Source organism: Nerophis lumbriciformis, linkage group LG11 (genome assembly GCF_033978685.3).
Source record: "Nerophis lumbriciformis linkage group LG11, RoL_Nlum_v2.1, whole genome shotgun sequence".
Classification (NCBI taxonomy): Eukaryota; Metazoa; Chordata; class Actinopteri; order Syngnathiformes; family Syngnathidae; genus Nerophis; species Nerophis lumbriciformis.
In genome coordinates, this window is record NC_084558.2 from 6,839,219 (window position 1) to 6,864,366 (window position 25,148).

The following is a 25,148-nucleotide window of genomic DNA, read 5'->3' on the forward strand; positions in this document are numbered from 1 at the left end:
AGACCAGGAAATGGCGATAAAGATCTGAAAAAATGCTTCGTTCCACCCCCCTTTTGTCATCGCGAAATGGGAATACATCAACATCCTAACAGTTGGCATCCCAGTGACAGCAGACATTGTACAGTAAGCGATGTTTTATTTTGTTTGTTGGCTCTAATGTCTACAGTGAAGTAATCAGTGATGTTAAAAGAAAAAGCGAATGTTGTGAGGCGCCTGTGAAATAATGCGCGACCGAATGCTTGAAATAAATGTTATTATACATCTAAATATTATTAATGTGTATGTTACTATACTAATATTAATATTAGTATGTATATAAAACTGTGATGGAAGTGTTAGGATGTTTTTTTAAGCCCTTTAGGCGTCATCGCAACATGATTTTTGTTCACTTTTTTTTTTATTGGTCAGAGTGCATAAAAGAAAAATGTATGTGTGCTTAGATTTAGACTTCCTTTTATTGTCATTCAAATTTGAACTTTACAGTACAGATAAGAACAACATTTTGTTGCATTAGCTTGTTGTAGTGCATGGTAAAAGAGCAATAAGGTGCAGATATAAATAAATAGATTACTGTACAGATAAATATATTGCATTTTTGCCTATGCATCCACGTTTATGGATGTATGTTATATTGTCTTTATATTCCAGCGAGTTAATCCGTTTTTTGGGGGGAATTGAGGGGATTATTATGATGAGTTCAAGAGTCTTATTGCCTGAGGGAAGAAGCTGTTACAGAACCTGGAGGTTCTGTTACGGAGGCTGCGGAAACGCTTTCTAGAGTCCAGCAGTGAAAACAGTCCTTGTCTTGCATAAGGATCGTGAATGATAGGCAAAAGGCGTAGTGGGTAGAGCGGCCGTGCCAGAAACCCGAGGGTTGCAGGTTCGCTCCCCGCCTCTTGACATCCAAATCGCTGCCGTTGTGTCCTTGGGCCAGACAGGTCACCCTTGCCCCTAGTGCCGCTCACACTGGTGAGTGAATGATGAAGGATAGGTGGTGGTCGGAGCCACACTTCCGTCAGTCTACCCCAGGGTAGCTGTGGCTATGAAAGTATCTTACCACCACCAGGTGTGAATGAATGATGGGTTCTCATTTCTCTGTGAAGCGCTTTGAGTGTCTAGAAAAGCGCTACATACCGTATTTTCCGCACTATAAGGCGCACCTAAAAACCTCCAATTTTCTCAAAAGCTGACAGTGCGCCTTATAATCCGGTGCGCCTTATATATGGACCAATATTGAGCCACAACAGGTCTCGCAACTACTGTAAGCAGCCGCCCGTAGAAGAAGAAGCGTGCGGTGCATGCTGGGATATATGACTGCGCGAGGCGTGCCGTTTCATTTCCATTTGTGTGTTTATGTAAAGACCCCAAAATGTCTCCTATTAAGAGACACGCTTACGACACAGAGTTTAAACTCAAGGCGACCAATCACGCAGAAGAACACGGGAATAGAGCAGCAGCGAGAGAATTTAACATTAACGAATCAATGGTGCGGAAGTGGAGGAAGCAACAAGATGACCTGCGCCAAGTAAAGTTTCCGAGGGAACAAAGCGAGATGGCTACAGTTGGAGAACAAACTCGAACAGCGGGTTGTTGAACAGAGAGAAACAAGTACAAGTGTTATTGCTTTGCACTATTTCGAGTGTTACTATATTGTAATTGCACTAACGTTTGATTTACCGTAACAGTATCAGACTGTTTTTTACGTGTTTATTGAATCGAGGAAAAGTTCCCCTCCACTATGTGGTATAAATGTTGCACTACATGTTATACCTTGCTGTTGTTACAAGATAAACGAAATACCACGTCACTGACTTTACCTCGGGGAAAATAATAAAACAGCTGTTTATTCATTTTGGGAGTGAACGGAGTTGTCAGAACGCTAGTTTGTAATCTATTAATAAAGTTTGACTAACCTATCTGACTGTTTTGTTGACATTCCCTTTAGCGCAGCTCCATCTAATGGATGCATAACGTAACCCCAGCCTGTACTGTATCGTCTATTCTATGCGCCTTATAATGCGGTGCGCCTTATATATGAACAAAGTTTTGAAATAGGCCATTCATTGAAGGTGCGCCTTTTAGTGTGGAAAATACGGTAAATCTAATCCATTATCATTGTTATTAAAAGTCCAACAAACTCGAACAGTGGGTTGTTGAACAGAGAGAAACAAGTACAAGTGTTATTGCTTTGCACTATTTCGAGTGTTACTATATTGTAATTGCACTAACGTTTGATTTACCGTAACAGTATCAGACTGTTTTTTACGTGTTTATTGAATCGAGGAAAAGTTCCCCTCCACTATGTGGTATAAATGTTGCACTACATGTTATACCTTGCTGTTGTTACAAGATAAACGAAATACCACGTCACTGACCTTACCTCGGGGAAAATAATAAAACAGCTGTTTATTCATTTTGGGAGTGAACGGAGTTGTCAGAACGCTAGTTTGTAATCTATTAATAAAGTTTGACTGACCTATCTGACTGTTTTGTTGACATTCCCTTTAGCGCAGCTCCATCTAATGGATGCATAACGTAACCCCAGCCTGTACTGTATCGTCTATTCTATGCGCCTTATAATGCGGTGCGCCTTATATATGAACAAAGTTTTAAAATAGGCCATTCATTGAAGGTGCGCCTTTTAGTGCGGAAAATACGGTAAATCTAATCCATTATCATTATTATTAAAAGTCCAATAAAAGTGCAGTTCCACTTTAAACAACGTGGCGGGCCAGATCTGGCCCCCGGCCTTGAGTTTAATACCTGTGGACTAAATGATAATAAACAAACTTTTTTCCCCTTATCGTGCTTTGTTTGCCATACTTAACAGCCTACTCTTCAGTATTGGGGCAAATCTATTACACTTGCCTTTCAATGGGCATGTACAGGCAAGTCCTCATTAGGTACACTGGCCACAGCTCCACCTCACACGTCTATAAAGCCGTGTTTGCTTCTGAATACACGTCAGAAACACTAAATAGCGATGTTTTAATGCAAATATAAGAATTTGAGGGACATTCTAAGCAAACTTAGGGTTAGGTTTACTACAGCAACGCGATTGTAACGCGTTTATTTTACAACACACACGTTAATAATGTAACACTTTGCCATGATGAATTGCATTTTAAGGCAAACTGTAATCTTTGCAGGCTTTGTACTAATTACACACGAACTGGGTGGCCCTAACGATGTCGCCATAGCTAGCATAAAAGTTAGCTATCAGCTAAGCTAAATCGCTTGATTAAGACATATAACTGCCGAAAGAAACTCACCTTCTCCAGCAACCTCTATCGTGTGGAATGAAACCACCATAAAAAAGGACAAAAAAAAGGTTATCCGTTAAAAGTAAGAGCAGAAATAAAGAAGAGGCAAACTCGTCGCGTTAGCTTGCAGAGCTAGCAGGCAGCTAGAAATAATAAGTTCACAATGTATACATCGTTGGCAGCTTAGTGACACAATGCAATAAGCCGCTGCATTTAAACAGCGTCTGTTAAAAATGTGTCTTCAATTAGTGGCCATTCGTTAAAAGGAATTATTAGAGACTACAGCAAAAAAAAATAAAAAATACAGCAGCCTATTTCTTTGTGCTTCCCCTTTTTAGTGGAGCTTCATTACGGGCATTTTTCTGCATCACTTCCTCCTCGCTGTTCGAAGCACCCAACAGCTGATCTGCGCCTCCGTCTTGTGAAAATTATCCTTTCATTTTAGTGCACAACAACGCTCGTAAATAAGGAATTGCGGCCACAATGGAAGAAAAAACACAACAAGGATGGAATGACATGTTCAGTCAATGACACATTCAAGAGCTTCTTAAGAGATTAATATTGCGCCGCGCGATATATTATTTTATCATACTGCTAAATAATAAACTGGTACATGCATGTATATTAAAACAATATTTTTTTCTGAAACAAAAACGAAGGCATTAGCAAATATTTAAAAGGCGCTTTGTTATTTATTAAACATTTCTATTTTACCAGAAGGTAGGTCGTGACGTCATCACCACGCGACAGTCATACCAGCCGTCCTCAGGAGCTTCACTAAACGAATGAGCTACAAACAATAAAGGTAATCGTTTGGTTTGTCAGCATACACATGATATACGTTAATTTTATGACAACTGCGATTTTATTTAACTTAACTTCCACCAGAAATTGCGCATCTGTGCGTATCGGCGTTGAGGAGCACATTTTAGCATAGTGTAAAACACTGCATACAAAAGTATCTTGTGTCGATTAACACATTAACTGTTACCTTTTTAAAAACACTTGGGATTGTGAAATTATACAAAACATACCTTTTTTAAATGTCAGTCACATAATAGGCACCGGAAGTTATGACAGCACGCATAAAGTTTTTAGCGACAACTAGTGGCCGAATTGTGGAAGTGCATGTTTTGTAAACACTCGAATATATGTTTTGACTGAGTGCGACCCCGAAAGGGACAAGCGGTAGAAAATGGATGAATGGAATGTGAGTGTGAATGGTTGTCTGTCTATCTGTGTTGGTTCTGCGATGAGGTGACGACCTGTCCAGGGTGTACCCTGCCTTCCGCCCGAGTGCAGCTGGGATAGGCTCCTTCCACCCCGTGACCCCAAACGGGACAAGCGGTAGAAAATGGATTGATGAATGTAATGTGAGTGTGAATGGTTGTCTGTCTATCTGTGTTGGCCCTGCCATTAGGTGGCGACTTGTCCGGGGTGTACCCTGCCTTCCGCCCGAATGCAGCTAAGATAGGCTCCAGCGACCCCCCGCGACTCCGAAAGGGACAAGCGGTAGAAAATGGATAGATGAATGGAATATGGGTGTGAATGTTGTCTGTCTATCTGTGTTGGTCCTGCGATGAGGTGGTGACTTTTCCAGGGTGTACCCTGCCTTCCGCCCGAGTGCAGCTGGGATAGGCTCCAGCAACCTCTGCGACCCCGAACGGGACAAGCGATAAAAAATCGATGGTTGGATGTAATGTGAGTGTGAATGTTGTCTGTCTATCTGTGTTGGTCCTGCGATTAGGTGGCGACTTGTCCAGGGTGTACCCTGCTTTCCGCCCATGTGCAGCTGAGATAGGCTCCAGCCACCCCCCGCGACCCCGTAAGGCACAAGCGGTAGAAAATGGATGGATGGAATGTGACTGTGAATGTTGTCTGTCTATCTGTGTTGGTCCTGCGACGAGGTGGTGACTTTTCCACGGTGTACCATGCCTTCTGCCCGAGTGCAGCTGGGATAGGCTCCATCAACCCCCGCGACCCCGAGAGGGACAAGCGGTAGAAAAAGGATGGTGGATGAATGGCTTTAAAGAGGTGCGGCTAAAGAAACTATGCAGTTAACAGATGGGATGTGACATACAGTGGGGCAAAAAAGTATTTAGTCAGCCACCAATTGTGCAAGTTCTCCCACTTAAAATAATGACAGAGGTCTGTAATTGTCATCATAGGTACACTTCAACTGTGAGAGACAGAATGTGAAAAAAAATCCAGGAATTCACAATGTAGGATATTTAAAGAATGTATTTGTAAATTACGGTGGAAAATAAGTATTTGGTCAATAACAAAAATTCAACTCTATACTTTGTAATATAACCTTTGTTGGCAATAACAGAGGTTAAACGATTACTATAGGTCTTTACCAGGTTTGCACACACAGTAGCTGGTATTTTGGCCCATTCCTCCATGCAGATCTTCTCGAGAGCAGTGATGTTTTGGGGCTGTCGCCGAGCAACACAGACTTTCAACTCCCTCCACAGATTTTCTATGGGGTTGAGGTCTGGAGACTGGCTAGGCCACTCCAGGACTTTCAAATGCTTCTTACGGAGCCACTCCTTCGTTGCCCGGGCGGTGTGTTTGGGATCATTGTCATGCTGGAAGACCCAGCCACGTTTCATCTTCAAAGCTCTCACTGATGGAAGGAGGTTTTGGCTGAAAATCTCACGATACATGGCCCCATTCATTCTTTCCTTAACACGGATCAGTCGGCTTGTCCCCTTAGCAGAAAAACAACCCCAAAGCATGATGTTTCCACCCCCATGCTTCACAGTAGGTATGGTGTTCTTGGGATGCAACTCAGTATTCTTCTTCCTCCAAACACGACGAGTTGAGTTTATACCAAAAAGTTCTATTTTGGTTTCATCTGACCACATGACATTCTCCCAATCCTCTGCTGTATCATCCATGTGCTCTCTGGCAAACTTCAGTCTGGTGCAGGTCTACAATTCTTTTCCTGGTGTCCTTCGACAGCTCTTTGGTCTTGGCCATAGTGGAGTTTGGAGTCTGACTGTTTGAGGCTGTGGACAGGTGTCTTTTATACAGATAACGAGTTCAAACAGGTGCCATTAATACAGGTAACGAGTGGAGGACAGAAGAGCTTCTTAAAGAAGAAGTTACAGGTCTGTGAGAGCCAGAGATCTTCCTTGTTTGAAGTGACCAAATACTTATTTCCCACCATAATTTACAAATAAATTCTTTAAAATTCCTACAATGTGAATTCCTGGATTTTTTTTCACATTCTGTCTCTCACAGTTGAAGTGTACCTATGATGAAAATTACAGACCTCTGTCATCATTTTAAGTGGGAGAACTTGCACAATCGGTTGCTGACTAAATACTTTTTTGCCCCACTGTACATAGACCGCAATAACAATATTTTCACATACTTCCACTATTGCATAAACAATTTTACTAAAATCGTTTTTGTGTGACTCTGTCCAGATGACGGCCTCTACTCCAAGGACGGTGTTGTCGCTGTACATGCGGGTCTTTCGCGTCGCACGGACCTGGCAAGCGCACAGTGGAGTGGCGAGTGACACGCTGACCGAGAGAAAATACATACTTCAGGAGGCGCGCACTTTGTTCAGACAGAACCAGCACGTAAGAGCGATTTGTGGTCACAGAAACGAAAACAGTATTTATTTCGACTAATCATCTGCTGTGTTTGCTTCACTTTCAGGTGATGGATCAAGAAACCATAAAAAGATGCATTAAGGAATGTGAAGCTCGGATAGAAATAGGTAAGAAAAGTGACCCATTTCATCCTTATCACTCAGTATTTATCATTTAGCTGACTTTTTGATATACTGTAAGTCTTATGGCCTTGGTGTAGAGTTACATGCATTTTTTTAATTACATAATAATGATAGGCATAATTGATTATTTGGAATGGATTGATAAGTGATTAATATGGACGTATTATTATATCAAAATTATTTGCAAATGCGTATCTCAATCTGTGTGTCTGTAATTCAATACACGTGTCTGTGGACTAATGTGTGGGTCTGTATTTCAATGTGTGTGCATGTTTAGGTTGTCTTTCCGTGTTATGATTTTCCTGTGGGTAAACAAAATAAATCTGTTTGTCCGTCTTTCCCTGATTGACTGTCTTTTTACATGAGACTTTTTGATATGTTTCTGCCGCGAAAGACTTGTGTATCCGTATTCAGAGATGTGTATGTGTAAAGCAATCTGTGTTTAAGAGTTGTATTTGCGTAAAAAAAGTGTCTGTAATCAAATTTTTACATCACTTTGCCTTTTCTTCTTCTTACCATTAGTCGCTGCCCTGTACCCACTCACACCTGTGTTGGTGTTGAAGCCAACTTGTCTAGAACAATTATAACGGACTCTCCAACACTTTATGTAAAAAAAAAAAAAGAAAAGAAAAAAAAGTTACTGTTTTGGCAGTAGTTATCAGAAGTTTACATTTACATTTCTGCGATATAAGGTCCGATACAAGCAGTCCTGTTTACTTGCGCGAAGCTGGACAGGCAGTTAACATCATTATGTCCTCCAATAAACACACAAGGTTGGTCTTTTCATGTATTTTAGTCAAGTCATTTACAAAAGGTATACTGTAGGCCACTAGGGGCTTGCAGCTACACAAAAGCTAAGCCCACAATAGCACACAAGCTAGACATAGGTAAAAGATGTCCTTAATTGAACGACATTGCAGTCTGAACACATTTGTCAATATAAACAAGTATCAAATATTTATAGTTGTTTATAACTCACAGGTACGTCTCCATGGCAGAATCATATCAGAAAGTATCCAGGGACAAACGTGTCCACATGAGCCTAACTTAACGAATTATTGTTATTAATAAGTGTTGCAAACTCCCCCCCCCAGCATAAGTCTGTTATAAGGTTAGTGATTTTCTCTGAGTAATTTTAGTTGATCAAGCCTTTTTACATTACACACTACAAAAAACTAATAGTATGTACACGATTAGTGCTGATATCCTATCAGATCGATATCGGCCAATGCTGAAGACTCCAATATCGGTATCATAGCGGAAGTGATGATGATTTACTGTTCGATGCACTGACTGTTTTGTTTCCTCTCACAGGTCTACATTACAAGAATCCATACCCGAGGGCTGTAAGTGAATAGCAGTTGTTTTGTTTTGTGCTGGTGCATGAAAGCTCTAACATGACTGTTTTTTCCCCTTCCTGCAGACATACCTCCCACCAATGGGTCTGGCCACTCTGAAAGGCAGGAAGCTGCGAACACAGCAGCGCCTGAGGAAGCAGGCCAAGCCAATTTACTTACAGTCACACGACGAGACCTGATACCCTTCCATCCACGCCGAGTCTTCCAGTTACCAAAGCAAGGGAAAAGCTAGAATGCTATCACAAGATGGTCCCATGTGTCGCTGTCACCCACTGACCACTCTTTATAAAGACACTTTTATATGATCGTTTTCTTATTATATAAACATGTTTCTGTTTAAAACCATGTCTTGGCAAAATCTTTGTTTATTTGTATTTTTTTCTTTTAAGAAAATGTTGAATTAAAGAAGGATATCAATCTGCAAAGCAGATAAATGTTGTACTAAAAAGTTACGGGAAAAATAGGCAAACGGGTGGCTTTTAATATGTTATGGATTTACTGAAAGGAAAAAAAAAGTACTAGGGGTAACACGTTCAAAGCATGAGAATACAGTTGAAATATTACAAGCATAAAGATGTAACTTGGCCAGAAAAATGATTAAATGAAGTCACCTTATTACGCTAGAGAAACTAGTTTTACAACAATAAAGTCAATATATGAGCATAAATGTGTGCCTTAGTTGTGAAATCACAACTTAATTTATACTTTACAAATTAATTATTGTAGTATTAACTTTTGTTTGACTCAGTATTTTATCCTCACAATGTTACAAGTCTTAAAACTGTCATGTAATTTTTTTCACAACAAGGTGTTTGTATTGTGCTTTTTATTAAAAAAAGTTACACATTGCAGATTCTTTACAATAAATGTTTGCTTAACATGCACTGGGGCTCTGTTTCAGTTATCGAAGCAGAATAAAGCATGCTAAAACAATATTTGATGTGACTTGTTTTTTTCCTACCATAATATCACTTCTAATAAAGTAGGAGCCTATCAGTTTTACAGGACTTAGAAACTATAACGGCACATTTTTATACATGTAATGATAATAATGTTAACATAGCGGCGGTACTTTATTTTAACAGCTTTAACCTTTGTAATAATGTGACCGACCAGTAGATGGGGTCAGCGAGTCATTTTTATATTATACTAGATGCCAATAAGAATATTCTTAAAAAAAAAAAAAATACAAAGCAAAATATCTGAAAATACTTTTTCAAATAAAATAATATATTTTTTAGAGTAACAAATCAAAAAACATTCAAAATAGCTATTTTTGCAGGTTATGCTGTTTGTCTGCCCTGCACGTAACCACATGATGGAGCCTCCTGAACACAGAGTGAAAGACAGTTTTCTGCAGTGTGACGTCATCGCAGTGACTACAGTTCAGGACCTCAAGGCACCAGGCTGTGCTTGCATTCCAGGAAAACCCATATGCTCCTAAATAGATTAAGGTAAACTAATATCAAAAGAAATACAGACACGAAATTGCTAGAAATTCTAGGCCCCCTGAAAGAATATCGGTGTGGGCTCCTCTACCCCATTTACTGCCTGTGCGTTTTTGGCAACGTGGGCCCCTTACAATTGTCATCTACTTTCCCCCCTGTATCACGCCACTGAGTAGAGATGATATTCGATCTTTTCAACCAACACCGACTCTTGTTACGACAACGTTAGTGAAAAAGGGAGCGAGACAGTTGCTCTGTCTGCCGAATTCAACCAACACCGACTCTTGCTACGGCAACGTTAGTGAAAAAGGGAGCGAGACAGTTGCTCTATCCCGAATGAGCAGGTGTGAGACGGAATCAAATTAAAAGTGTAATTTGAAAAGCAGCTACGTATTAAACACCTGACCCGAGTTAACCATCTCACATGCTTTGTGTAGCCTTACATCCATCCATCCATCCATCTTCTTCCGCTTATCCGAGGTCGGGTCGCGGTGGCAGCAGCCTAAGCAGGGAAGCCCAGACTTCCCTCTCCCCAGCCACTTCGTCCAGCTCCTCCCGGGGGATCCCGAGGCGTTCCCAGGCCAGCCGGGAGACATAGTCTTCCCAACGTGTCCTGGGTCTTCCTCGTGGCCTCCTACCGGTCGGACATGCCCTAAACACCTCCTTAGGGAGGCGCTCGGGTGGCATCCTGACCAGATGCCCGAACCACCTCATCTGGCTCCTCTCGATGTGGAGGAGCAGCGGCTTTACTTTGAGTTCCCCCCGGATGACAGAGCTTCTCACCCTATCTCTAAGGGAGAGCCCCGCCACCCGGCGGAGGAAACTCATTTCGGCCGCTTGTACCCGTGATCTTGTCCTTTCGGTCATGACCCAAAGCTCATGACCATAGGTGAGGATGGGAACGTAGATCGACCGGTAAATTGAGAGCTTTGCCTTCCGGCTCAGCTCCTTCTTCACCACAACGGATCGATACAGCGTCCGCATTACTGAAGACGCCGCACCGATCCGCCTGTCGATCTCACGATCCACTCTTCCCTCACTCGTGAACAAGACTCCGAGGTACTTGAACTCCTCCACTTGGGGCAAGATCTCCTCCCCAACCCGGAGATGGCACTCCACCCTTTTCCGGGCGAGAACCATGGACTCGGACTTGGAGGTGCTGATTCTCATCCCAGTCGCTTCACACTCAGCTGCGAACCGGTGTAGTTAGGTTAGGTAAATGTGGATGTAGCCTTACATCCACATTTTTATAATTCTAGTATCATCAACATGCATGTAACACACATTGATACTTTTTGGAACCATGAAAGTTAAAGTTAAAGTACCACTGATAGTCACACACACACTAGGTGTGGTGAAATTAACCTCTGCATTTGACCCATCCCCTTGTTCAACCCCCTGGGAGGTGAGGGGAGCAGTGAGCAGCAGTGGTGGTTGCGCTCGGGAATCATTTTGGTGATTTCACCCCCAATTCCAACCCTTGATGCTGAGTGCCAAGCAGGGAGGTAATGGGTCCCATTTTTATAGTCTTTGGTATGACTTGGCTGGGGTTTGAACTCACGACCTAGCGCTCTCAAAGCGGACACTCTAACCAGGACCCCGAGTGATGAGAGTGCAGAGTTTTAGTGTGGTTTTCGGGCTTCTAAATCAAGTGACAGGTATAGATAATGGTTGTTATTTTGCTTCAATTAGGAGACAATTTTGGTTAGTTAGCTCACTTCAATGTATAAACCAAGACCACTGAAGTGCTATTAAGAAAAGTATAGACCAAAAGATAGGGAATATCATATTTGAACCATACGTGTGCAGTTAACTCACTTACAAGAACCATAAAACACTGGACTGTAGGTTTTAGTGGGTTTTTACCATGGAAATAATTGGACACACTAAGCAGTTACTGTATTTGTCATGTGACATGGTTACAACTGTGTGTCAGTTATCTTACGTTTGGGAACAATAAAAGGTGTCTTGTAATCAAATAACAGCAGTCATTTCCATGAGATTATTTTCTAATATAAGTGACTTGGCCCAGCACGGTGGGAGAGGAGTTAGTGCGTCTGCCTCACAATACGAAGGTCGTGGGTTCGATCCTGCGCTCGGTATCTTTCTGTGTGGAGTTTGCATGTCCTCCCCGTGACTGCGTGGGTCCCCTCCGGGTACTCCGGCTTCCTCTCACTCCCAAAGACATGCACCGGGGATAGGTTGATTGGCAACACTAAATTGGCCATAGTGTGTGAATGTTGTCTTTCTATCTGTGTTGGCCCTGTGATAAGGTGGCGACTTGTCCAGGGTGTACACCGCCTTCCGCCCGATTGTTGCTGAGATAGGCTCCAGCGCCCCCCGCGACCCCAAAGGGAATAAGCGGTAGAAAATGGATGGATGGATTGGCCCACTTACAATAAAATACAATCTTGTTTTTCATGAGTTGTGTACTATTATTGAATGTCTCGGGTGGGGAATTCCTGCATGCTTTGTAAATAATATGTACTCTTTTCAGAGATCACATTCAGTTCCCTTAAAAACATTCACATGTTGCACAATGAGATGCAAGCACTGGATAAAGTGTACATTCCTGTAACTTTCTGTCTGTAAAATATATATTTTTATGAGCATTTCTGTAATCTAGTAACAACATTTCATGATTAATATCCATAAATGAACATTCTTAATAAATGACAGTACAAGCACACATCTGATTGGGGAGTCATAGCGTAACGATCTGGCATTTACAGTTTATGTGCGGCGTTGGAGTTTTTTGTGTGGCCATAAACTCATCATCATGGCTAAGTGCCATGAGTGTGTGTGTTGGCGCAAGTGAGAGAGAGCGAGTGGCTGCTGTTGATATGACAGATGACAAAAAGTTGCTTTTGGCCTGGTTTGTACAGCAGAAAATGACCAAATTTGGTAGATAAAAGTTTTAACTAATGTTTTTCGGTTTGGTGACAGCCGACAATAAACAGTTTTGCTCAATAAAGTGATCGTTTGAATTACCACTGATAGTCACACACGCACTAGGTGTGGTGAAATTACCCTCTGCATTTAACCCATCCCCTTGTTCCACCCACCCCCTTGGAGGTGAGGGGAGCAGTGAGCACCAGAAGTGGCCACGCTCAGGAACAATAATTTTGGTGATTAACCCCCAATTCCAACTCTTGATGCTGAGTGCTAAGCAGGGAGGTAATGGGTCCCATTTTTATAGTCTTTGAGGCCACTGAACAGTGGCCTTATCTCTTGTGTTGTTCACCTGTCACTCCCAGTTGCATTGCAAAATCATACAGAATAAATTGTTGTGTGTTTATTTGGTTTAGAGTTCAGATTGGATTGGATTTTGTGGGCAGTGTGCAACCTGAGAAGGAACATTGCAGCAGAGCGCATCATATATGGACGCAAAATTATATTTTGACAAAAAAAAAGTACATTTTATTGTAAGTTCATGAGCTGGAATATATTTCAAACTATATTGTTTATTTTGTCAGGAAAACTAAGGGCCGTAATGCATGTTCCTGGGCACAGCCGCACACGTCCTCCTTGGTAGCAAACATGGCACCTGTTGTTTAGTTGGCCATACACTCTTTAAACACGACTCCGGCCAAGATGCGATGTGAAAGGACTCCCCCTGTGATTGTGGACGCACTGCAGGTGGACCTCAAGTTCTGACGTAGAAGAGCCTTTTGTATCATAGGGCTGGACTTGTAGTCCAAGTGGAAGGATGAGGTTAATGTAGCTAGGGCCGTGCTGTACCTGGGCTCAGAAGCTGTTGCACTGCACCCAGCTGGAAAACGAGGACTACGGTGTCCCTCTATGCTGCAGCTGGCAATTAAAGGGTTCTACACGGAGAAGACCCCTGGCAAGAGGCCATCAGACAAACTATGCCATCACATTAGTGAGGAGCAGCGTGTCACGGCCCGAGCGCACACCAGTGCGCAATTATGTGTGCACTGCGCCGAGCGCACATCCGGTAGCACGCCGAGCGCGTGCCAGTCCGGCTGCAGCAAGCAGCTGCAATCAATCGCCAGCAATCGACGCACCTGTCACTGATCAGAGGACCTGCCTTCATAAGCCTGCACAACCTGTAATCCCGCGCCAGAACGTAGTCATCTGTTCCCGTACAGTAAGCCAACTAACCAAGCTCTATGCATTCTCTCTCTGTGTTTCTTCCCCGTCGTGTTGAATTGTCTCGTGTCCTCCCTGCAGCCTGCCTTCGTTCCCACGTTACGAGCTGTGTGTCTCGTCTTCCCGCGTTCCCTTTGGTTCCCTGGCTGCCTCTTGGAACTCAACCTCCCGCCTGGATACATACCTTTGGCGCCTCTCTATCGCCTCCGACTTCCTGCTTGTCTCACGGACCTACGAGTCTGCCCTGTCCCTATTGGACTTCCGCCTCTCGCTCAACACTAAGGGTAACACACTACAGTTAAATCCTACACATAGTCGCGCACCACACACATTCTTCACTAGTTATCACACTTCATTTATTGATTTATATATATTGTGTAGATCAGTGGTTCTTAACCTGGGTTCGATCGAACCCTAGTGGTTCGGTGAGTCAGGCTCAGGGGTTCAGCGGAGGTCAAGACACACCCGACTCGTCGTGTAAATAAAAATTTCTTTCTATCGACGTATTACGGATATGGCAACAGCAGAAGTCACACTGATTTGCAGGTGTGTAATTTGTTGTGAGTTTATGCACTGTGTTGGTTTTGTTCTTTGAACAAGGTGATGTTCATGCACAGTTCATTTTGTGCACCAGTAAAAAAAACATGGTAACACTTTAGAATGGGGAACATATTCACCATTAATTAGTTGCTTATTAACTTACATATTAGTAACATATTGGCTCTTAACTTATCATTATTAATTACTTATTAATTACTTATTCGGCATGGCCTTATTATAACTCTAACCCTCTAACCCTGGCCCTAACCCTCTAACCCTAACCATAACCCTAACCAAATAACTCTAAATTAAGTCTTTGTTACTTAGAATATGTTCCCCATACTAAAGTGTTACCAAAAACATATAACTTTGTCTTGAATTTGAAAAAAAACAAAACATTTTATTTTTCACTAAAGAAGGGTTTGGTGAATGCGCATATGAAACTGGTGGGGTTCGGTACCTCCAACAAGGTTAAGAACCACTGATGTAGATATATAAATAAAAATAGAGTTGAAACGACGTCCCTCCTGTCTGTGCCTTCTCCTCCCTCCTGTACACGTAACACAATTACCTAAAAAAGTTACCTAAAAAAGAAGAAAGTGGTGATCCGATAACGGCGATGCAGGTGACCCCGGTGACGGTCTATGACACAAAACGGCGAAGGTGTGATGCTGACGCAGCTTCAGTATTAGCAAACAGGTCAACCCAGTTATCAGCTGTGTCCACAGCTGGGTATATGACGAGTCAACAACCTGCATGAGAGGCCCACTACTCCCAACGGCCCAGCCTCCTTTGGTACAACGATATCCTCCTTCGCCGCTGGAAGGACCCGGTCGGTGACCGTGATGTCTTCCAGCTCCCAGTTTCCCGCAAGGTGAAGAGGCGAGTGCTGCAAAAGATCCAGGAATCCACGGGGACAGATCCCTGTGACACCGCTAAGACCCTCCATCGCCTGCGATCTTGCTTCCATTGGCTGAGGTGTCGCTACATACACCGATGCAACACATACAACTACCAGAAGAGAAGAACCTGGTGCTAACGCGGGCCCCTACAGCCTGATCAGGTGGGGGCACAGGTGCGAAGTTGATTGTTGATGCCTTTGGTGATGTCACATCACAGGAAAGGGAGGCCAGTGGGGAGAAAAGGCTTTAGAGTGTAAATATAGATATGTAAATACTCACCTGACAGCATTGTGCCAGTAAGGATATAATAAATATACTATTTAAAAAAAGGGAAACACCATCCCAATAGAAATGGGAGTGTAATCCATCATAGAGCCCCTTCAAGCCCTTCAGTCTGTGTGCATTATTTAGGGGATTCAGAGAGATACCCCGGGGGAAATATGGTGGAAGAATCACGACTAAAAAAAAAATGGTGAAGAATAATGCAAAAGTTGGACAGCTAATGTGAAGCTCTGATAAGGTAATTAGAAGCCTGTAAATAGAGAGCTCATCTCCTCATATTCCCTGCTCAACTCACCTTAATGATTTTGATACAGATCACATTCTTAACTGTGTTGACTACACTTAAACAAATATCAAGTTTGCTTTCACTTTACCATGCTATGTGTAAACAGGCCGTGCAAGTGCGGTGGCATTCTTTTAATACCTACATCAGAATTATACAACGCTCAGTACAATTATGACACAGCTTTTGCATTGCCTTACATAAATTGGGTAACTAAAGATTTACACTGACAGCTTATACAAAAGTGTACTATTCAGTGCACAATAAACATTTGTTCAGTTTGAGTTTCACGTAGTAAAAGATAAGATGTTATTTCATGACGAGGCACGTAATTGCGGGGTCGCGCATTTGTATACATTTGTCTCTCCTTCACCCCGTCACTCTTGGTCTGTCTATAGTACAATGTCCCTACAGACACATATTTTCAAAGGGGCTGGCGTGGGCCTACTTCAAATCCACGGTATGAACAGAAAGAGCAAAATGTTCATAAAGTCACATGTAAAGGGGGAATGTGTGCAAACAATGTGAAAGGGGCAAGACAGTGCACATCAATGTACAGTATTTCTACCTCGTATGGTATATACAGGTAAAAGCCAGTAAATTAGAATATTTTGAAAAACTTGATTTATTTCAGTAATTGCATTCAAAAGGTGTAACTTGTACATTATATTTATTCATTGCACACAGACTGATGCATTCAAATGTTTATTTCATTTAATTTTGATGATTTGAAGTGGCAACAAATGAAAATCCAAAATTCCGTGTGTCACAAAATTAGAATATTACTTAAGGCTAATACAAAAAAGGGATTTTTAGAAATGTTGGCCAACTGAAAAGTATGAAAATGAAAAATATGAGCATGTACAATACTCAATACTTGGTTGGAGCTCCTTTTGCCTCAATTACTGCGTTAATGCGGCGTGGCATGGAGTCGATGAGTTTCTGGCATTCCTCAGGTGTTATGAGAGCCCAGGTTGCTCTGATAGTGGCCTTCAACTCTTCTGCGTTTTTGGGTCTGGCATTCTGCATCTTCCTTTTCACAATACCCCACAGATTTTCTATGGGGCTAAGGTCAGGGGAGTTGGCGGGCCAATTTAGAACAGAAATACCATGGTCCGTAAACCAGGCACGGGTAGATTTTGCGCTGTGTGCAGGCGCCAAGTCCTGTTGGAACTTGAAATCTCCATCTCCATAGAGCAGGTCAGCAGCAGGAAGCATGAAGTGCTCTAAAACTTGCTGGTAGACGGCTGCGTTGACCCTGGATCTCAGGAAACAGAGTGGACCGACACCAGCAGATGACATGGCACCCCAAACCATCACCCAACCATGCAAATTTTGCATTTCCTTTGGAAATCGAGGTCCCAGAGTCTGGAGGAAGACAGGAGAGGCACAGGATCCACGTTGCCTGAAGTCTAGTGTAAAGTTTCCACCATCAGTGATGGTTTGGGGTGCCATGTTATCTGCTGGTGTCGGTCCACTCTGTTTCCTGAGATCCAGGGTCAACGCAGCCGTCTACCAGCAAGTTTTAGAGCACTTCATGCTTCCTGCTGCTGACCTGCTCTATGGAGATGGAGATTTCAAGTTCCAACAGGACTTGGCGCCTGCACACAGCGCAAAATCTACCCGTGCCTGGTTTACGGACCATGGTATTTCTGTTCTAAATTGGCCCGCCAACTCCCCTGACCTTAGCCCCATAGAAAATCTGTGGGGTATTGTGAAAAGGAAGATGCAGAATGCCAGACCCAAAAACGCAGAAGAGTTGAAGGCCACTATCAGAGCAACCTGGGCTCTCATAACACCTGAGCAGTGCCAGAAACTCATCGACTCCATGCCACGCCGCATTAACGCAGTAATTGAGGCAAAAGGAGCTCCAACCAAGTATTGAGTATTGTACATGCTCATATTTTTCATTTTCATACTTTTCAGTTGGCCAACATTTCTAAAAATCCCTTTTTTGTATTAGCCTTAAGTAATATTCTAATTTTGTGACACACGGAATTTTGGATTTTCATTTGTTGCCACTTCAAATCATCAAAATTAAATGAAATAAACATTTGAATGCATCAGTCTGTGTGCAATGAATAAATATAATGTACAAGTTACACCTTTTGAATGCAGTTACTGAAATAAATCAAGTATTTCAAAATATTCTAATTTACTGGCTTTTACCTGTATATATATATATATATATATATATATATATATATATATATATATATATATATATATATATATATATATATAGGGCAGCACAGTGGGACAGGGGTTAGTGCATGTGCCTCACAATACGAAGGTCCTGAGTAGTCCTGGGTTCGATCCTGCGCTCGGGATCTTTCTGTGTGGAGTTTGCATGTTCTCCCCGTGACTGCGTGGGTTCCCTTCGGGTACTCCGGCTTTCTCCCACCTCCAAAAGCATGCACCTGGGGATAAGTTGATTGGCAACACTAAATTGGCCCTAGTGTGTGAATGTGAGTGTGTATGTTGTCTGTCTATCTGTATTGGCCCTGTGATGAGGTGGCGACTTGTCCAGGGTGTACACCGCCTTCGACCCATGTGCAGCTGAGATAGGATACAGCGCCCCCCGCGACCCCAAAAGGGAATAAGCGGTAGAAAATGGATGGATGGATGGATATATATATATATATATATATATATATATATATATATATATATATATATATATATATATATATATATATATATATTTCTATAGGCTCCTATTTGGGATAACATGTATAGGAAGAGAGGAGTGTACAATAATTGTTGGTTTAGACCCCAGAGTGCAGAAACGGCATGCGATGTGCCATGCTGTACGAATGATGTGCTACGAAACCCTTCTATTACGGAAAATGCTAGTAGTATGAACAAAATTGTGCAGCAGGGAAGTGCACAGAAAACAAAAAGACATAGGGGATATAAGAAAAGTCTGTAACAAACAGGAACTAAAAATAACAAAAAAAAAAGAGTCTCATACAGGAAATAATAGTTGAAAGACAGGATAATAACTAGAGTCCAAACCTGTCATGTGGGATGATGACAAATATAAAATAACATATTCAAGTTTTTTTCCCAGTAAATAATTACTCTTACCCAAAATAATATACTGTATCATACAACATACATTGTGTAGTGGAAGCTCCAAAGTTGAACCTGTTTACACGGACAAAGAATGTTCAAAGAACACATGTAAGCTCAAGATAAGCACTGGATGATCAAACTAAAATAAAGCAAAACTGTGATATACTGTATTCATATGGGAGGGACAATTTTTGCAGAACTACCCCGTCACCTTGTGACAGTCTGTCAAACTACATAGTACACAAGGCCAAAATTCAAAGCCCACTCTAGATGGGGGGCCGAACAGGATTAATTGACAACAACGCCCTGGCACCCCAAATGTCGTTCATGCCTCGTATAAGACGCACCACAAAACAATTCCTGTTTGCGTGTAAGTGTGTGCTGACTTTAAAGATACAACATGTTATTGCCACTTTCTGTTAATACTGGTGTGGAGGAAATATGCATTGTTGAAAATATTTGCATATATTCCTCATTGAAGAGTTCTATTTTCCGACAGTCTGAAAGTCCATAAGTGTGTTGTGATTGTTGAGCGGACTGAGCAGAGGGGGCAATACAATGAAAGAGAGACGCTTTGTGTGGGGTGATGTTTTAATAAAGTGATTGTTGATTGACTTCCATCTCCTCGTTATCCTTTCAACATTTGGGAAAAAGCTACAATAGTTCATATAAACACAAAAAAACTTTAGAGTTTTACGCAGAATCTGGAAGATGTGGCACATTTAAGCATGAGTCTGAGAAGCAAGCGTTTCCCAGCATGCCTTGTTTTCCTTACAATTGTCACTTTTGACTGTGTTAGCAAGCATGTTTATGTGTTATTTGCAGTGACTTGCGGTGAGGTTGATGGCTGGTGAGGCACTGACTTCATCACAGTCAGATTTACAAACATATGAACCCTAAAGAGTATCTTATTCACCATTTGATTGGCAGCAGTTAACGGGTTATGTTTAAAAGCTCATACCAGCATTCTTCCCTGCTTGACACTCAGCATCAAGGGTTGGAATTGGGGGTTAAATCACCAAAAATGATTCCCGGGCGCGGCGCCGCTGCTGACCACTGCTCCCCTCACCTCCCAGGGGGTGATCAAGGGATGGGTCAAATGCAGAGGACAAATTTCATTACACCTAGTGTGTGTGTGACAATCATTGGTACTTTAACTTAACTTTAACTTTACACATACAAACTGTAGCACACAGAAAAGCACATTTAATAAAAAAAACGTTATTATGGTCTTACTATAAATTAACAGAGGTGGGTCGTAACGCGCTACATTTACTCCGTTACATCTATTTGAGTAACTTTTGGGATAAATTGTACTTCTAAGAGTAGTTTTAATGCAACTTACTTTTACTTTTACTTGAGTATATTTATAGAGAAGAAACGCTACTTTTACTCCGCTACTTTTATCTACATTCAGCTCGCTACTCGCTACTAATTTTTATCGATCTGTTAATGCACGCTTTGTTTGTTTTGGTCTGTCAGACAGACCTTCAAAGTGCCTGCGTTACTGGTGACGTTTCACTCCGTTCCACCAATAAAATGCAGTCACTAGTGACGTTTGACTCCGTTCCACCAATCAGATGCAGTCACTGGTGACGTTGGACCAATCAAACAGAGCCAGGCGGTCACATGACCTGACTTAAACAAGTTGAAAAACTTATTGGGGTGTTACCATTTAGTGGTCAATTGTACGGAATATGTACTGTACTGTGCAATCTACTAATACAAGTTTCAATCAATCAATCAAAAGTGTGAAGGAAAAAAGACACTTTTTTATTTCAAACGTACATCCCATCACAAGCCAAAAGACTGACTGCACAGTTCCTGTCTTCACAATAAAAGTGCCGCTCCATCGCGCCTGCGCTTTCAAAATAAGAGTCTCCGAAAGCCAGCGCAAACAAGCTAGCAAGCTACGGAATTTGCCGCCAATGTATTTCTTGTAAAGTGTGTGAAAACGAATATGGAAGCTGGACAAATAAGATACCAAAAACCAACCACTTTCATGTGGTCAGGGCCGGGCCCGTGGCATAGGCTGTATAGGCAAATGCTAAGGGCGCCGTCCATCAGGGGGCGCCACGCCAGTGCCACAAATGTTGGAGAAAAAAAAAAAAGGAAAAAAAGGTGATACTATTATTTCTAAATACAAAAAAATAATCCCACGTTAATTAAAATGCAAAGTAAAGCCTATTTAAAAGAAATATTATTTGTTACAACATTACGCCCCCCCCCCCCTACCTTGCTCATAACATCACTATATATCTGCCTTAGGCCATCTAGAAGGCCTTACTGACAACAACGTGTGATCTGATTGGCTATTGCAATTGTCTATCACTGTATGTCCCCGTTCACTTACAGTGCACAGACATCAGCATTGCTGAATTTGAAGGCCTCTGGCAGATTTCGTACAGCATGGCAACATAAGCTAGCTAAATTCTGATTGGATACGAAAGGATAAAAACTCTATAAACTATAAACAACAGCGCTGGAAGGAGCATAATATGACATGAAGATAATATGAATACTTTTAGATATTTAGGGAAAGTAAATAAAATATTACACAACACTGCATTTGTCATTTTAAACATGTTTTAATGTCCACAAAGTTCAATGAGCAGGAGGTGTGTTATGATTTATTTGTTGGTTATAGTTCATTTACACTATGGCTTGAGTCATACAAATTGAAGCTGTGCTCTATTGCCTTCCATATGAAGCTCATGGTTCATAACCAACGACTCTGTCTTCGCCCGCTACAGGGCAGCAAGATCACTCCCATCCAACCAACAGAGAACTAAACTTATGCAAAAACATTCGGCAGGCTAATCTTGTTAAAACTGTGATTTCTCGTGGGCCGCACTGAAGACTGAAGATGTATTGCGACAAATGACAAAATCTGGCAAGATACCAATGCACTGCAGGTATTTTTTTCTAATGTCATTAAAAGCGTGTTTACGTCCATTTTGTGTTGAGCTGTTTAAAAAGGCATGTTGTTTAAAACAACATTTCATTAAAGCAAACTATTTGTCAAGTCATGATAATAAAAGCTTGAAAAATATCTGTCTAGGGCACACTTAATAATGAAGAAAAGTTGGAAACACTTTAGTATGGGGAACATATTCACCATTAATTAGTTGCTTATTAACATGCAAATTAGTAACATATTGGCTCTTAATTAGTCATTATGAAGTACTTATTAATGCCTTATTCTGCATGGCCTTATTATACAACCTAACCCTAACCCTTTTTTTTAATTTTTTTTTTATTATTGATCATGTTGTACTGCATTGTAATCTTTTATTTTGTGATTGTGTGATATTTTTTTACCTGGACCCCTGGAAGAATAGTCTCCACTGCGGTGTAGACTAATAGGGATCCTTAATAAACTAAACTAAACCCTAACCCTAACCCTAACCCTCTAACCCTAACCCTAACCCTCTAACCCCAACCCTAACCCCAACCCCAACCCTAACCCTAACCAAATAACTCTAAATTAAGTCTTTGTTACTTCCAACATGTTCCCCCAGTGTCCAAATAACTTTAAAGTCTTTGTTACTTACAATATGTTCCCCTAGTGTCCAAATAACTCTAAATTAAGTCTTTGTTACTTACAATATGTTCCCCATGCTAAAGTGTTACCAAAAAGTTATATCCATCTGCGATTAATCATGTTTAATTTTGAATTAACTGTGAACAAGCTGTGATTAATCACATTTAAATATTTTAATCATTTGACAGCCCTAATAAATATTTATACTCCAAATATAAGACAACCTGTCCTTTTTAAACTTTTTTACCGAGGAAAAAATACAGTTTTATATTTGGCCCATTGCGGTGGTATATATTTCCTGCATCTGCCGTCACTCATTTCTGTGAGTTAATTATTTATAATTTGATATAATACTACTTAAGTTTACTAATGCCACAGCTGATCTGCTGTGTTGTGTTTAAGATGCAACATACTGGATGCTGGTGTCTGTTACATTCTGTAACAGTATCAGTCATAATAAAGGTAATTTACCAGGGGCACTACATGTTATTTTTTCCACTGTAAATTGCTTTTTAGCTGTAAGCTGACACGCCTGGCCATTAACTGAGGGATGGCATATAAGACAATGCTATATAGTTAACCATGCTTGTGCAAATGTGATGTAGAGTTGTTAAACAATGAGTGGACGTGCACAAACATCCAAGTGTGGTGTTGGGTCACAAGGGTGGCTGCTTTTGAGTAACTCGAAGAAGCCATCAAATATTTAGCTGTCCTCCTCTTCGGGATCAAGATATGTAAACAAACATATTAGCTGTGGGATTCACATGCAAGTTGTCCAATGTGTAACTTTCAGAGCAAAGGAACTGTTCAGACATGGATTGATAATGAAACAAAAGTTTTGTTAGTCATGGTTTGTTTCTTTTAGTCCAAAAATAAATTTATGTTAATGTTGCAGCCCACTGTTTGGACCATATGCACAAATCAGGACTCATTTATCATTGCAATGTCCGGTTTAAAGTACCTTGTGGCTGGCTTTACTATGTAACACACAGGCAAGCATTCAGACAAAGGCGTCAGTGCAATTACATTAACGTGATCAAGCGCAATCATTTCTTTTAATTGTAAGGGTGGATGGAAAACTCATTAAAGAGGGCAGATGAATAATGGAGCAGGGCGTGTTGGGGTTGTGCTAGCTTAGTTTACATCTTGTTGTGGCTCCTGCTGGGTTTGGGGGGTGTGCAGGCAGGAAAGCCTAGCTGGCAGAGTGTGTGTGTCAGCACGCTGTGCAGTGAAAGTGAGGAGCCTCATTGAAAAAAAGGGCCGGCCAGCGCCAGCCTCATCAGGCAAAAATGGAAAAAGGCCTGGCAGCCAGACAGCAAGCGGTAGGCATGATGGCTGGCAGGTAGTACAGGAAAGATAACCTTTCTCTTTGTAATTGGTGGAACAAAAACTACAGCTAATGCAATGTGATAGGCTTCCTCTTGTACATATACAATGTCCCTCAGGATTTCAAACTGCTTCGTTGTATTTATTTAAAAAAAATTGGGAATGTATGCACTACTTTTACAATACTGTTTGGCAAGTAATTATCCCAATTTTTACATTAAAAATTTTTTTTTTTTTGTTTTTGTTTTTTTTGATTGATTGAAACGTTTATTAGTAGATTGATTAACTTTTAATATGATTATATCCGTAAGGACAACAGAATACAACAAACTAGTGTTGTCCCGATACCAATATTTTGGTACCGATACCGGTACCAAAATTATTTCGGTACTTTTCTAAATAAAGGGGACCACAAAAAATTGTATTATTGGCTTTATTTTAACAAAACATCTTAGGGTACATTAAACATATGTTTCTTATTGCAAGTTTGTCCTTAAATAAAATAGTGAACATACAAGACAACTTGTCTTTTAGTAGTAAGTAAACAAACAAAGGCTCCTAATTTAGCTGCTGACGTATGCAGTAACATCCATCCATCCATCCATCTTCTTCCGCTTATCCGAGGTCGGGTCGCGGGGGCAGCAGCCTAAGCAGGAAAGCACAGACTTCCCTCTCCCCAGCCACTTCGTCCAGCTCCTCCCGGGTAATCCCGAGGCGTTCCCAGGCCAGTCGGGAGAGATAGTCTTCCCAACGTGTCCTGGGTCTTCCCCGTGGCCTCCTACCAGTCGGACGTGCCCTAAACACCTCCCTAGGGAGGCGTTTGGGTGGCATCCTGACCAGATGCCCGAACCACCTCATCTGGCTCCTCTCAATGTGTAACATATTGTATGATTTTCCATTCTATTATTTTGTCAAAGTTATTAAGGACAAGTGGTAGAAAATTAATTATTAATCTACTTGTTCATTTACTGTTAATATTTGGTTATTTTCTGTTTTAACATGTTCTATCTACACTTAAGTTAAAATGTAATAATCACTTATTCTTTTGTTGTTTGATACTTTACATAAGTTTTGGATGATACCACACGTTTGGGTATCAATCCGATACCAAGTCGTTACAGGATCGGACCGTACTTTTCACCGAATATGACTCATTAGTATCGCGGTACTATACTAATACTGGTATACTGTACAACCCTACAACAAACAGAAGTGTAGTTGAAAAAAATGCAGTAAAATCTTGTTTTTTGAGATATCCTA

General features: G+C 41.4%; 2 protein-coding genes across 7 annotated transcripts in view; one reads left to right on the top strand and one right to left on the bottom strand.

Moving 5' to 3' along the window:
- dcun1d3 (defective in cullin neddylation 1 domain containing 3) overlaps nt 1–25,148 on the bottom strand; it is a 140,678-nt gene that overhangs the window by 9,492 nt on the left and 106,038 nt on the right. The window contains exon 1 of one of the 4 annotated variants that reach the window (XM_061967542.2): nt 4,298–4,334. The exons of 1 other annotated variant lie outside the window; for it this stretch is intronic. The gene's annotated coding sequence lies outside the window, so the exon portion shown is untranslated. Of the gene's footprint in view, nt 1–3,272; nt 3,788–3,977; nt 4,002–4,297; nt 4,335–25,148 lie in introns of those variants that run through there. 2 more of the 4 variants (XM_061967543.1, XM_061967540.2) reach the window with 2 other exon arrangements.
- On the top strand, nt 2,921–9,289 carry lyrm1 (LYR motif containing 1). Of its 3 annotated transcripts, none has more exons than XM_061967548.1 (5): nt 2,921–3,345; nt 6,701–6,859; nt 6,939–6,999; nt 8,329–8,360; nt 8,438–9,289. In XM_061967548.1, the coding sequence occupies exons 2-5, from the start codon at nt 6,701–6,703 to the stop codon at nt 8,549–8,551; spliced, it is 366 nt and encodes a 121-aa protein (XP_061823532.1). In that variant the 5' UTR covers nt 2,921–3,345; the 3' UTR covers nt 8,552–9,289. The 3 variants fall into 3 exon arrangements, with proteins under 3 accessions (XP_061823532.1, XP_061823531.1, XP_061823530.1); XM_061967547.1 differs by lacking the exon at nt 2,921–3,345 and adding an exon at nt 3,975–4,068; XM_061967546.2 differs by lacking the exon at nt 2,921–3,345 and adding an exon at nt 4,442–5,297.